This window comes from Dermacentor silvarum, chromosome 1, assembly GCF_013339745.2.
Source record: "Dermacentor silvarum isolate Dsil-2018 chromosome 1, BIME_Dsil_1.4, whole genome shotgun sequence".
Classification (NCBI taxonomy): domain Eukaryota; kingdom Metazoa; phylum Arthropoda; class Arachnida; order Ixodida; family Ixodidae; genus Dermacentor; species Dermacentor silvarum.
Window position 1 is genome coordinate 345,401,637 of NC_051154.1, and position 14,515 is coordinate 345,416,151.

Genomic DNA, 14,515 nt, shown 5'->3' on the forward strand with positions numbered 1-14,515 from the left:
CTCCTGCCAAAGCACAGAGAATAGGTATGCAATTGCTGTTATGTTACTATCTTTTAAACTGTTGTACCCAAGTAAAACTTCTGAACTAGAATTCAATCCTGGTACCTGACTGGTGTGCTGGCATATTAAACACATTTCTAAGGAAGAAGGTAGCAGTTAGAAATGGTTCCAGTTTAGGCTAAGAGTCCCCATTTAACTGTGGTTTAATGGTTCCACTTGTGACTGATAGCAGTTGTTGCCAGCTGCAAACTGCAGTTGATTTCTACTACAAGATCCAGTATAGTTAGAGGGTGTAATCCCTCCCAGAGTACTGAGAGAGCGATTTCAACACTATGATGCAAATATGACACCACCAGGGACAACGAAGCTTGTACAACACTGCACAAGGGAAGGCAATTGGTTGGTAGCACCAGAGGGTTACTCTGACACACCTCCCATGCTATGCCATATAGAAGAAGCCACAATGGTGCGCACTGACACAACCTGTCTAAGGAGAATACTAAAATTCCAAGGTGTAACATCCCAAAAGAACAGACAGGTTATGATAGGTATTCTGGTGGGGGACTCCAGATTATCTTTTGCATTTTTGTATTCTGCCTCTATTGGAATACAGACACTGCGGCAAGGATTCGAACCTGAGACCTCGTGCTCGGCATCTGAATGCCATAGTCACCTTCCACTGCAGTGGTTTTTATAAGATTTCTGTCTTCAAAGTATTGAACAAGTAGTATTGGTTACAGCTAGTAACATAAAAAGCTGTTAAGTGACTCATGTTGCTCGCCAGAAACGTTTTTACCCTACTGATGCCTCTTAACTCGCCCTACGGGCTTCGTCTGCTTGTGGGGGAATGTAACGAGCATACAAGAAGTTGAAAAGAGGAGGAGGACGAAGTGTTGCTAGGCCTGATTGCGCGGTCACCATCATCCATCTCCTGTAAATAAAGTCATTTCTGCACAACTCTCCGTAACAATATAAAAAACTGTTAATACTTAATAGCCAAGTGAGACTTCTAGCCAAAGTAAAGCTTTAATAATTTGACATTTTGCAAACTACTACTGTTCAATCAGCCAAGCCATGGCCACACAGTGTGGCACAGTGAAAAAAACAAAAAACAAATTGCAGTTTCTGCCAAAGCATTGACAATTATAGCTGGGATAGTATTATGCACAGTAGGGCTAGCAGTGCTTCAAGTAGTATCAGTGCACAGAGAAAGGGCCAATCTTGGGTACATGCTTTCAGGTCAGGCCAAGCCTTCAGAAATGCTCAGTGCACCAAACTGAACAATGCAAGCAGTCACGTCATGTTCTCGTGGGCTTTCCTTTGCTCTAATCTTTTACCCTGGGCTGTGCACCAATACAGTCAGGCTATTTTGTACCTCTCTCCAAGAACCTGCCATAGTTGTGCGTCCTTTGAAGCATAGATAATGGAATCTCAGAACATTTAATTTACTTCATAAGATATCATTTACACATGCCACAACAAGTCTCAACTTCTAGGAACATTTTTTTGCTGGAATATACTGGCTTTCAACAACTCCAGCTATTAAAAAAAAGCACCATTGCATTTTTTGCTCATTTTCATTCTAAAAGCTTGATGGAAAAAAAAACAACCACTTCTGGTGCTTTGCTTTTCAAGTCAGTGAGGAGCTGTCAAGGGGCACCGTGGTGAAGGATGATATTTTCTAGTAGGAAGTTGGTGACATCGGTTGCACAGCTTGTCGGAAGAGCCCATATGATTGCGTATTGGGTGGCGTAGTCTGTTGCTACAGCAATCCACTTATTTCCCGAAAGGGATGTAGGAAAAGGGCCTAAAAGATCTATGCCGACACGGAAGAATGGTTCTGATGGCACGTCAAGTCATTGAAGGCGGCCAGCAGGGAGTGTGGTCGGCTTTCTTCGGCGTTGGCAAAGGTCACACGCAGCGATATAACGGCAGACGTCACGGTAATGACCAGGCGAAAAGAAGCGCCGACGAACGCGGTCATAAGTCCGTGACACGCCAAGGTGACCGGCAGTCAGGACATCATGAATCTGGGTGAGAGCAGTTTGGCACAGATGCACAGGGACGACTAAGAGTCGGTCTGGGCCGTCAGGGCGCATGTTAAAGCAGTACAATATGCCATCGGGAAGTTCAAACATGCGAAGCCAACCACCGAACAGATTTCAATAAGTGCACGGTGGGGGTCGTTTATTCAATCCCCATGGCTTGTGCGAAGTTATATATCGGCCAGACAGGGAAATGCTTAAATGAACGCCTCAGAGAACACGACAACACGCTTTGATCGGGTACAGGGAGCAACTTGGGATTGCATGTGAAAGATTGTGACCGCTGCTCGCCTTTGTCTCACAGCACTAGCATCATCGGCAGGGGGAAGTCCAAGCACGAATGGCTTAAAGCATTCTATATCAAAAAGAATGAGTGGCTTTGCATAAGCGACCCTTTCGTTCTTATCACACAGGAAGAGTGGCGGTTTTTATCGGGGTTAGATTGAATTCTTTAACGTGTCCGATTGGCTTCCTTCTGCACATGCGCTTGCGCGGGAAGAGAGGTGTATAAAAGTATGTGGATGCTTCAAATAAATCAGTTGTAAGTCCCGTGACTATGTGTGTGTTTGCTTCCCTCTGGTCCTGCGTCTTGGTTTTCGCTTTAGAAAGGAAGGGTCGGGCGTCGTTGAAGTCAGCCGTTGCATAAGGTCTTTTAAGAAGTCGTCCTGGTGTTGTTTCGCTCTGATATTGTGAAAAGCACTTAAAGAGAATAGTGACAGGTATGCCGGCCATAGAAACATCGGGTGGGTCGACAGGGTGGCCCGACAAGCCCGACAAAGAGTGGCGGTTTTTATCGGGGTTAGATTGAATTCTTTAACGTGTCCGATTGGCTTCCTTCTTCTGTACATGCGCTTGTGCGGGAAGAGAGATGTATAAAAGTATGTGGATGCTTCAAATAAATCAGTTGTAAGTTCCGTGACTATGTGTGTGTTTGCTTCCCTCTGGTCCTGCGTCTTGGTTTTCGCTTTAGAAAGGAAGGGTCGGGCGTCGTTGAAGTCAGCCGTTGCATAAGGTCTTTTAAGAAGTCGTCCTGGTGTTGTTTCGCTCTGATATTGTGAAAGCACTTAAAGAGAATAGTGACAGGTATGCCGGCCATAGAAACATCGGGTGGGTCGACAGGGTGGCCCGACAAGCAGTCCACATCCTGGTGTAATCGGCCAGTCTTGTATACAACTAAGTAGTGGTATTCTTGAAGGCGCAGAGCCCAGCGGCCAAGGCACCCAGAAGGATTTTCAAGGAACAAAGCCAGCACAGAGCATGCTGATCAGTGATGACTGTAAATTGCCGGTTCTACAAATAGGGGCGAAATTTACCCACTGACAAAAAGAAAGCCAGACACTTGCGCTCAGTGATAGAATATTTGTGCTTAGCAGGGGAAAGAAGGTGGCTGGTGTAAGTAATAACACATACTTGCCCTTGTTGTTTCTGGGCCAGGATAGCTCTAATACCATGGCTACTAGCATTGGTATGGACTTCTGCTGGAGCTGATGCATGAAAGTGAGCAAGAATGGGAGGGGAAGTAAGCAGCCGGATCAGCTCGGTGAAAGCAGCAGCTTGCTCATGGCCCCAAATGAAGGCAGCATCTTTCTTGAGCTGAGTAAGAGGGCGTGCAATGTCCGCAAAATTGCGGACAAACCCACGGAAGTAGGAGCAGAGGCGCAACAAGCTGCGAACGTCCTTGGCGCATGTTGGCACGGGAAAGTTCTTCACTGCCCGTATTTTATCTTGATCATGGTGTACACCAGCAGGATCGACGAGATGTCTGGGCACAGAAATTTCACGATGACCGAAGTGGCATTTGGCTGAATTGAGTTGTAGCCCCGCTTGACGAAAAACAGATAGGACCATCGATAGGCATTCGAGGTGTGTCGCAAAAGTTGGAGAAAAAACGATCACATTGTTCAAGTAACAGAGGCAGATGGACCACTTGAAACCATGTAAGAGGGCGTCCATCATTCGTTCAAATGTAGCCGGGGCATTACACAACCTGAAAGACATTACTTTGAACTGATAAAGGCCATCAGGAGTAATAAAAGCCGTCTCCTCACGGTCCCTGTCATCGACAGCAATTTGCCAGTATCCAGAGCTAAGGTCTATGGACGAAAATATTGTGCTCCATGGAGACAATCCAGGGCATCGTCAATGCGTGGTAACGGATAGACATACTTCTTGGTTACTTTGCTTAGGTGCTGGTAATCTACGCAAAATTGCCAACTGTTGTCTTTTTTTTTAACTAGTACAACAGGGGATGCCCATGTGCTACAAGAAGGTTCAATGATGGTATGAGAAAGCATGTTATCAACTTCATACTGGATGTCTCATCATCAAAGGCATTATCTGCTATGCCCTTAATGACATGCGGGACTTTATCAGCTTCGGACATTCTCGGGTTCACATTGCGGAACAGAGCGAGCACGTCCTGGATGTACGTGTGGTAAGACTCGATGCACGTCTGGACACGCAAAGCGAGGTCTTTTTGAGCGGCGTGCTGACATCCAACAGGCTTGCCAAACAAATCCATGAGCTTCTGTTTACAAATGTCCCAGGTGGTTAGTTCCTCCTCGTGGGTCTGAAACCAGACGCATGCTGTTCCCGTGAGATAGAATATCATATTAGCGAGCATGATGGTCTGGTCCCAGTGATTGCTCGCGCTCACCCGCTCATAAAGTGGAAGCCAATCTTCAACATCAGTGTTGTCGGTGCTGGAAAAGGGTCCCGGGTCGCGCGGTTGTGCCAGAATGACAGTTGGGGGCCGACGAGCCCGAAGCATCCTTGCCTTGAGCTGGCATGGTAGATACAGCCAAGGAGCGCCCGCTGTGTAAATCCGTCTTGCGCTTGAGCCCGCAAACTCCACCAAATTGTTACGGGGAAAAAGAGGAAAGAAATATGTTTACAGTGTCTTTACAAGAACTACAGCGGCTGACAAGATCGTAGTTAGCCCGTGATGTTCAGAGCGTCGTCATCTTCGAAGTCATATGAAAAACGTCTTCTTCATCGGTCTGTCACAATATGAAAACTGTTCTGATGGCCTTAGTCACTTTAATTGCAGGTCAACTGCTGCAAATGTTATGCCCAAGTCTCTTTATAAGTGGAACAAGGTGAAAACATACCGTGAAGTTGTTGTGCATTGCGTAACTTCGCATCGTTAGTCTTGACTGGTGCACACTAATCATTGCAGAATTAAGCATGCAGCTGTAACACGTACTTCAGCACATGGAGACAGCAGCTTACTTCTTGGAAAGCAATTGAATATTGCCATTTGAAAATTAAATTCCCATCAATATGGCACTGACTCATATAATAGGTCACTGCTGGCATGCAGAAGGAGCACAAACAAAGATTTCCAGAGTGCACCCTTTGCACTAGATGGTGCTGCCTATTCTGAAAAGTAGTTACGATAATTGGAATTTTCTTGTTTGCCAGCAGACCTGCTGCAGCGTCTCAGTGGCTACGGTGTTCTGCTGCTGAGTAGAATGCCGTGGGTTTGATTCTGCAGGCACTGCAGCCACACTTTGATGTTGGCTAAATGCAAAACGATTGTGTAAAAGAATTTCGATAGGCGAGTTGCTACTGGTTCATACTGTCGGCTGCATGAGAAACACATGGACAAATTAAGGAAGAAACGGACAACACATGTTGTCATGCTCTCCATGCCTTCCTTTCTTGTCCATGTATTTCTCACGCAACCCTGAGTATAGACACTGGTGTACTTACTAAGTGCATTTTAAAGAATCCCAGGAGGTTAAGTTTAATCAAGAGTCCTTCGCTATGTTGCCTATCACAGTGTCAGTGTTGCTATAAGGTGTTAAACCACACAAATCTATGTATCAGTCTTATTCTCCAACAACACTGCTGTACTAGTGCTCTTCGCATTTCGGAGCTTCGGACATTCTCGGGTTCACATTGCAGAACAGAGCGAGCACGTCCTGGATGTACGTGTGGTAAGACTCGATGCACGTCTGGACACGCAAAGCGAGGTCTTTTTGAGCGGCCTGCTGACATCCAACAGGCTTGCCAAACAAATCCATGAGCTTCTGTTTACAAATGTCCCAGGTGGTTAGTTCCTCCTCGTGGGTCTGAAACCAGACGCATGCTGTTCCCGTGAGATAGAATATCAAATTAGCGAGCATGATAGTCTGGTCCCAGTGATTGCTCGCGCTCACCCGCTCGTAAAGTGGAAGCCAATCTTCAACATCAGTGTTGTCGGTGCTGGAAAAGGGTCCCGGGTCGCGCGGTTGTGCCAGAATGAGAGTTGGGGGCCGACGAGCCCGAAGCATCCTTGCCTTGAGCTGGCATGGTAGATACAGCCAAGGAGCGCCCGCTGTGTAAATCCGTCTTGCGCTTGAGCCCGCAAACTCCACCAAATTGTTACGGGGAAAAAGAGGAAAGAAATATGTTTACAGTGTCTTTACAAGAACTACAGTGGCTGACAAGATCGTAGTTAGCCCGTGATGTTCAGAGCGTCGTCATCTTCGAAGTCATATGAAAAACGTCTTCTTCATCGGTCTGTCACAATATGAAAACTGTTCTGATGGCCTTAGTCACTTTAATTGCAGGTCAACTGCGGCAAATGTTATGCCCAAGTCTCTTTATAAGTGGAACAAAGTGAAAACATACCGTGAAGTTGTTGTGCATTGCGTAACTTCGCATCGTTAGTCTTGACTGGTGCACACTAATCATTGCAGAATTAAGCATGCAGCTGTAACACGTACTTCAGCACATGGAGACAGCAGCTTACTTCTTGGAAAGCAATTGAATATTGCCATTTGCAAATTAAATTCCCATCAATTATGGCACTGACTCATAATAGGTCACTGCTGGCATGCAGAAGGAGCACAAACAAAGGTTTCCAGAGTGCACCCTTTGCACTAGATGGTGCTGCCTATTCTGAACAGTAGTTACGATAATTGGAATTTTCTTGTTTGGCAGCAGACCTGCTGCAACGTCTCAGTGGCTACGGTATGCTGCTGCTGAGTAGAATGCCGTGGGTTTGATTCTGCAGGCACTGCAGCCACAATTTGATGTTGGCTAAATGCAAAACGATTGTGTAAAAGAATTTCGATAGGCGAGTTGCTACTGGTTCATACTGTCGGCTGCATGAGAAACACATGGACAAATTAAGGAAGAAACGGACAACACATGTTGTCATGCTCTCCATGCCTTCCTTTCTTGTCCATGTATTTCTCACGCAACCCTGAGTATAGACACTGGTGTACTTACTAAGTGCATTTTAAAGAATCCCAGGAGGTTAAGTTTAATCAAGAGTCCTTCGCTATGTTGCCTATCACAGTGTCAGTGTAGCTATAAGGTGTTAAACCCCACAAATCTATGTATGTCTTATTCTCCAACAACACTGCTGTACTAGTGCTCTTCGCATTTGGCAGGCGAAATAAGTTGTCTGGGGAAAGGTGGGGGGCAGAGAAACAAAAAATTGGCCAGGTAAAAGTAATATCTGGCGTTTATGTTACCTGCAATTAAGAGTCGGGTAGCAGAAAGTGAAATAAGGTGTTTTTCTTGTCTTTCAGTGCTGCCTTCAGTTAGTGGCCTTCCCCATGCTGACCCCTTCATTCTGGTGCCTGTGAGCAAACCCAACATGGTTCCGGTGCCCAGCACGGCGACAAGGCCGAGTACTCAGCTGCCAGTCGTGTCGGTTGAATCGCTTGCACCTAACGCAAAACCTCCCGTCACCAAGGCAGCGGGTATGACTCCCATCTTGGCTAGGTGAGCTGTCAATTACAGTGAAAGCTCATTGCTAACCAAAAAGATTGCATAGACTTGGACCAATCATGCAATCTTGATAAACGTGTGCTTTGTAATTCTGCAACATCTAAAGCTTGGTAATTTAGTTAAATTTGGTTGTTCTCTGCTTGATTCTGACAAACGGCAGAGCACAACGCATCAATTGTGGTGACGACGTAATGAATGAGTGTGGCAAAAACAGCACCTGAATTTAGCTGAAATGAAATGAAGGATCCCATAGCCATTACCGCAGCCATCACTTAGAAGGGTCACCGGGGTGGAAAGCCTTCAGCTTGTGCTGCTTAATTTGTGCAGGTTGATGCACCACAATCTGCAAACAGTTCGTCCTTTTTTCACTTCAAGGCCTGCAATGTGACAAACACTGTAAAGACCATTGACAAGCTGGTGTTGATGCACAGGTTTGTCTGGGATGCTGATAGATGTGTGCTTGTGCATCAGCACCACCAAAAACCTGAAAACAAAAAGCCTATTCTCGAGGTTTCACTGCTGCTTCGGCACCGCAGGCAGCACTGGTTTTTCCAGTGAGGCAATGTTGATAGTATTTGCTGCTGCTGCATGCAAAAAAGGGAAACAATTTAGCGTATTCTAATGAAGTGCAATTCCTTTCTACCCCAAGTAGATGGAGCATGCAGAGATATCCAAGAAGCATTGAGATAATGGAGAGATAAGAGAGGCTTGGGGCACAACAATGAGAGAACAGATCTATCAGGGTATGAAGGAAGTTTAGTTTACATAAACCTTGAAGGGTTAAATATCTGTTTATTTATCTAGTCAAACAAGTGATGTCGCTGGAGCCAATGTTTTGGCTAGGGGATTTGTCTTTGTCAGCTAAGGCAGCAACTGCTGCCTTAGTTGACAAAGGCAGCAGTTGCCTTCCTTGGCAGTGTTCATATTGCTCACTCTCCCACACTTGGGTGAGAGATAAGCAGGTGCATGGAGTAGTGTGAGGGCAGTTGAAATGTTGAGGGGTTGTAATATTGAGGGACCAAGGGTGCAAGGGAGTAGTGCTGTCAATTCTTCCAAGAAGTACGGGTGACAACTGAAAAGAATTCTCGGAGGCAATCTGGCGTTGTCACTATGGTGGGCCTAGTTTTTCTAGAAAATGGGAAAAAAGAGGAGGTAAAATTTAGAGAATTGAAAAACCGTGAAGATGACTGGGGTGTTTTGTGGCGCCAAGCTAGTGTTAATGAGTTCGCAGGCGCAATGAATTACGAGAGGTAGGTGTGACAGGCATATTGGAAAGCATGCTCTGTTATCTATTCTTATACAAATGGCAGAATATAAACAAGTGTGCTTACTTTTTTGGCAATACAATAGCTGGTCATATACGTTGCCTCAATTATTACTATTATTTCGATTATGTCTTTTCTTGCAGCTTTAATTATTTTCTTAGTAATAATAGCATTCCTAGTTGATTTTAATGTCTTCATGTATTTAGTTATTCTATATTTCATCAGTCTCTCTTCTCTCTGTCAACTTTCAACAAGGCTTTTATTCCTACTCATTGCTTTCATTTCTCATTTCCGCTTTTACACGCAACGCAGCTTCTTTTCTGTTTGCTTTCTTTGAAACTGTTTTATTGCTTGTTTTTCAATTCTACGCACCATATATTTCTTGCAACTCATGTAACAGCGCGAAAAATAACAAGGAAGGGACAACAATAGAGACATTGTCTATTGTCGTCCCTTCCTTGTTATTTTTCGCGCTGTTACACGAGTTGCAATGAACCAACTAGCCCAGCAAGCTGCTATTCTGCAATATATTTCTTGTTTTCTGGGAAATCTAGCCTATCAGAATGGCATTGTCACCTTACATGAACATTCTTTTCCATTTTTTGTCGGCCCTACTACTTACAACTGGCAACACTTGTGTACCACGTGCAACACAGTCCTGTGGTTTTTACCAATTTACAATCCTTTAATGTGTAAAGAGGTTAGGCCAGAGCACTTGTTTGCACCTATAGAAAATTCCAGATGATGACTCGCGTTGGTGGCATAGTGGCTTTGGCATTGTGCTGCCAAGCCCGAGGGCATGGGATCTAATCCTGGTCGCGATGGCCGCATTACAGGTGCGTGCGGCCGTTGAGACAGGCGTGATGTGGCAACCGGGTGCCCGCGCTTCTTTCTGAAGATGCTGCGCCGTCTAGTGGCACTGCCAAGAAGTCCGTGCGTGGCCTCCGAGACGAGAAGCGTGGCGCGCCGGTGCATACGATTGTTGCCTCGCTTGCTGCACACTTAGTCGCACATGACCCAAGTTGGCGAGAGGTTCTTTGAAGAGCAATGGCTTTGTGGCACAGCCTGCTCATGCGTTCGATTGCTGGATCATGGGATCTAATCCTGGTCGCGATGGCCGCATTCTGATAGAGTCGAAATGCAACCGGTGGCATTGGGTGCACGGTAAAGAACTCCAGGTGGTCAAAAATAATCCTAAGTGTTTTGGCACACAATACCCCTGAATTTAATTTTTAATTCCAGATCATAGAAGTGAATGTTGAACATCTATAAGCACATAATATGCAATTAGTTAGAACTACTTTATTATATAAACTTTCACAATCGTGTTCTACCCTTGTGCGTAAGTACCTTCCAGCTTGTCATACCATTCCTGAAACTTAGTCTGTGTTATTGCTATAAGTATCTGTAGTAGCTGTGAACACTGTGGCACAATATGAGCATTTCCTTAGTGGCTGGTGTTTTCAGGTGATGTGATGTCTGCCACAAAGAAAGAGAATACTCCACTGCATGAATTAGTGGGTGCAAATGTAGTATCAGCAGTTCATGCCTGATCAATCCTTCGGTCATGGTTATGAGGTGTGGTTTGCAGACACACCTGCCGTTTCTACTCTCGCATTCACTTCTGAATGTGAATTTACAAAGGCAGTGAATGTGGCATCGCTGCTTAGGTGCTTTTATGGGCAGAACAGTCTAAAGTTTGTCATGTAGCAGTGCAGTGTCATAAACTAAGAAAAGCTGCTGTCAGCAGTCTGTGTGTCAGGAGGGTATGCTTGCAGCTGCATTTTTACTGGTTTAATTGACCCCTTTCTGTTGTGCTCCAGTTTTACAGTGTATATCTGCAAGCTGCACCCTGTAGCTACCATGTGACTTTGTGTCCCCTTAATGTTGTGCGCCAGGATAGTAAGACTAGAGCACTTTTTTTCACGGTCTCTAGACTGAATGCGCAGTAACATTTTTGCCTTTAGTGATACTGCTGCCCCCATATGCAGGCCCACAGGAATGCTACACGAAAAGGTCACAGATTTGTGGCAAGAAACTGTTGAAATGCGGCGCAAAATCACCGAGTTGTCTCACCAGGCAGTGCATCTCAAGGCATCACTGGCACGCCAGACGGAGCTGCTCAGCCGCTTCCTCCGACTGGACCAAATTGAGTACCTGCAGAACAAGCCCACACAGTGGACTGAGCCCACGCTGCGCCAGGCACTCGACATCTACTGTTGCTCACCGGAGGCATACCGCAAGTTGCTGGTGGCCCACTTTCCATTTCCGATGGAGACAGCTCTGAGGACATTCTGCATTGAGAATGGGGTGCGCGAAGGTGTGCCCACTGAGTTGATGCAAATGGACATGTGTCCTGAAGTGGATGGAGAGGAGGGAAATGAAAATGTGAACATTGTGTGGCTGTGAATTAGCCATAGACAGTCATGACTGGCTAGCTGCTGCCCAGGGAGATGAATTCTCTAATCCCAGTTCACCATGAAGGGTTATATCCACAAAAATTAAAGGTGGCATGAAATATGTTCCTGTGCATAGTTGCATTTCATATTTTTAAGGCAGGAGGATGAAGATAGGGTTATCTTATTGGATTGAATATACGAAGGCCCATTCTACAGCATAGTTATAAATGGTTACAGCATGCAACTTGAAGAACATGAGGTTTCGTAATTCAACAGGACCACGAGAAGCAAAACCAACGGGTCGGATGCTTCATCTTCTCGTGGCTGATTAGATGCCTATCCTGTCCGCTTGCGGACCTGTTTTGTGTACTTTCTGCTCCTACCATGCTTTACCGTAATAGTGCTTTTAAACCCTACAGGATAGCTTTAACAGTATTGCAAGTCTGAAACACAGCAATGTGCCACAGCAATGTGGGCTGATAGCAGAGACAGTGTATATCGTGTATACCCAAAGCAAGGAAAGTCACAGAATGACCATTGCAGATATTTAATAAACGTGACTTCAGCAAAAATTGGAGGACGCTTAAGCTTCACCTTTAAGAGTGGAACGCGATAGCTTTCCTCTCTTAAACTCGCCACTCTCATATTGGACTAAACGCTGAAGAAATGACACATTCGCCGCCAACATCACCACTAAGTATCGTCAATCAAAGCAAACAGCATACAAAGCTTCAATTAAATCGATTCCCACAGTGCGTGTGATCCATATATTTTTTATACTTTTTATTTATCAGTCTCTCCTTGAATGTTGTTTGTTGAACATGCTCTTCGGGGAGGGGCAGGCCCGTAGCCAGGAATTTCTTTCGGGGAGGGGGGGGGGGCACTTGCCGAATGCCTTGACTATTGGAGGAAGATACTGCTCCAGGAGCTAGCAGGCCCGATCTCTACTACGGCCCCTACTGCTCTTCCGGGAAAATCAGTGATGTTATTTTCAAGGTAGGGTGCCATAAGGCACGAGGAAGGTGTAATCTGGCATGACTGACTCAGCACGAGCGCTGCAGGTGCGAGAAAATCGGTATGACGTACCGCGCCCGTGCGAGAATTATGTAACGCCAACGAGGAATCTGCCCTTTCGTGCGGCGTCTGTCTGCGGTGTCCGGTGTTCTTCTAGGTAAAGCACCTGAAACTTTGTAGTTTGAGGGGCTTTACTTCTAGGAACGTTCCGTAATCGCCCAGAAGCGGGAGAGCGTTGCGGCTGCAAAGCCTGGTCGGTTGGAACGGTGGCCTGCTGCTTGTTAATGTCATTTCTTCCTGCTGGTTCTCAGCAGGGCGACGAGGTGCGCAACGATCCATTGTTTGTTGTAGGCACCACGCTGTCTTTCACTTTCCGCGTAACGTATTTGTTTTCTCATATGTTCGAATAAAAATCCGAAGCTATCATGTCTGCAGCTTGCGTGTAACTTGTGTCATAGTGAAGTCGTACTTTACGCATGATGACTACAAACCCACTGTTTATAAACCGGGTAGTAATATGATCCCAAATTTAAATAAATTAGTTAAAAAATAAGTAATATTAGGTGCAAAGGAAAAGAAATTACTGTATTTATTTCTTTACTGTAGCATTCCTAACTAGAACGGCTATATGAAAGACATAATCTCAGTGAGACGTGTGTCGTCCGCCATTTAATCTCCACTTCTTCATCTTCACTTCTCCCTTAGCCACCCTCTTCGTCTTCTTTCATGCATCCAGCACAGACCGCTTAACTCTTCTGGACTTCTTTTGATTACACCTCCTGGTGTAATACTTGAATGTGTTCCCAATGGAAGTACACTCCGTTTGACCGGACGCTCCAGTGTACCAGACGTTCTTCAATATTTCATGCTGGGATGCGGTCTTAACCACTTCAAATGGTCTTTCTACGGAAAGTTCCTATAAGGACATAGTCTCCAGGTTGTATGTCCGATATCTCGCTGTTGTGTCTCTTACCAAAGTTTCTCTTCATGCGGCGCTTGTAGACCTCCTGTTCTTTTACAGTTTTCTTGACTTCATTGAGTTTTAGGTTTTCTATGAGGCCTAGCTCATGATCTGCAGGAAGTATGGGTGCCGTGCCCAAACTGGCAAAATGAGGACAGCCTAAACCAGTGGTGTACGATCTGTGGTGATGTTTCACAGCGGTCTCGAGGCAGCACTTCCAGCCACCTGCAAAGTCTGGATACATCTTCAGAAACTGTTTGACGTCTCGTATGGCTCGTTCCGCTAGTCCGTTTGCTGCCGGGTGGTACGGAGAAGAATACTTGATCGTTATCCCGTGCTCTTGTGCCCACTTTGATAACTTTGCACTCCGGAATTGTTGGAGACTATCGTCTTTGTGTGCTTAAAACATTCAGCCTTGACAAGATCGATAACGCTGTTTGCGTCTTCTTTACCAGCTTTAGCCGCAGTCATCCTTGTGCACTCATCTATGAAAAGCAGAAAAGCTTGCGTTCGTTTGACTCCTTCCCCCTTCTTCTTGAGCTTCGCGAAGTCCAAATGAATTACTTCGAATGAGACGCTTGAATATTCTAGGTTTGTCATAACGTCTGTTGACTGCTGGAATTTAACTTTGTTCACCTGGCAGAGGTGGCATGTGCGTATGTAATTGCTGATGTCGTTTTTCATGCCCGGCCATGTGAATCTCATGAGCAATTTCTTATATGTGCGCCAGAAGCCATCATGTCCGCCCGATCCAGGAGTGTCGTGGTACAAATGAAGAATCCTTTGAACCATTGTTGGCGGTACATGATACTTTCCTTTGATGAACTGGAGATCTTCTGTACCTTCCCACAGCTTAGCATGATTGATTACTTCTGGATTCTCGCTTGAATCGTGGACAAGTAATCTAGATAGTGCATCAGCATCAGTGAGAAGTGGGCCAGGACGGTGCGAGATTATGAAATCAAACTGTTGCAGATAGTTGACCCATCTGGCAATGCGGCCTCTTGGTTGTGCCATGCTCAGAAGTTGAGTCAGTGCTTGATGGTCAGTGAAAAGCTTGAGTTTTGCATCTCGGGTAAGTACGAAAATATTGAACAGCTTTTA

General features: G+C 45.5%; 2 protein-coding genes across 2 annotated transcripts in view; one reads left to right on the top strand and one right to left on the bottom strand.

Annotated features, from left to right (window-relative positions):
- LOC125942342 (uncharacterized) overlaps positions 1–12,188 on the top strand; it is a 48,446-nt gene extending 36,258 nt beyond the window's left edge. Inside the window, exons 4-5 of the mRNA XM_049660491.1 lie at positions 7,571–7,766; positions 11,029–12,188. Of these exons, the coding sequence (XP_049516448.1) occupies positions 7,571–7,766; positions 11,029–11,446 (614 nt within the window). The 3' untranslated portion in view covers positions 11,447–12,188. The remainder of the gene's footprint in view (positions 1–7,570; positions 7,767–11,028) is intronic.
- LOC119453726 (uncharacterized) overlaps positions 1–14,515 on the bottom strand; it is a 180,098-nt gene that overhangs the window by 99,134 nt on the left and 66,449 nt on the right. The window lies entirely within an intron of this gene.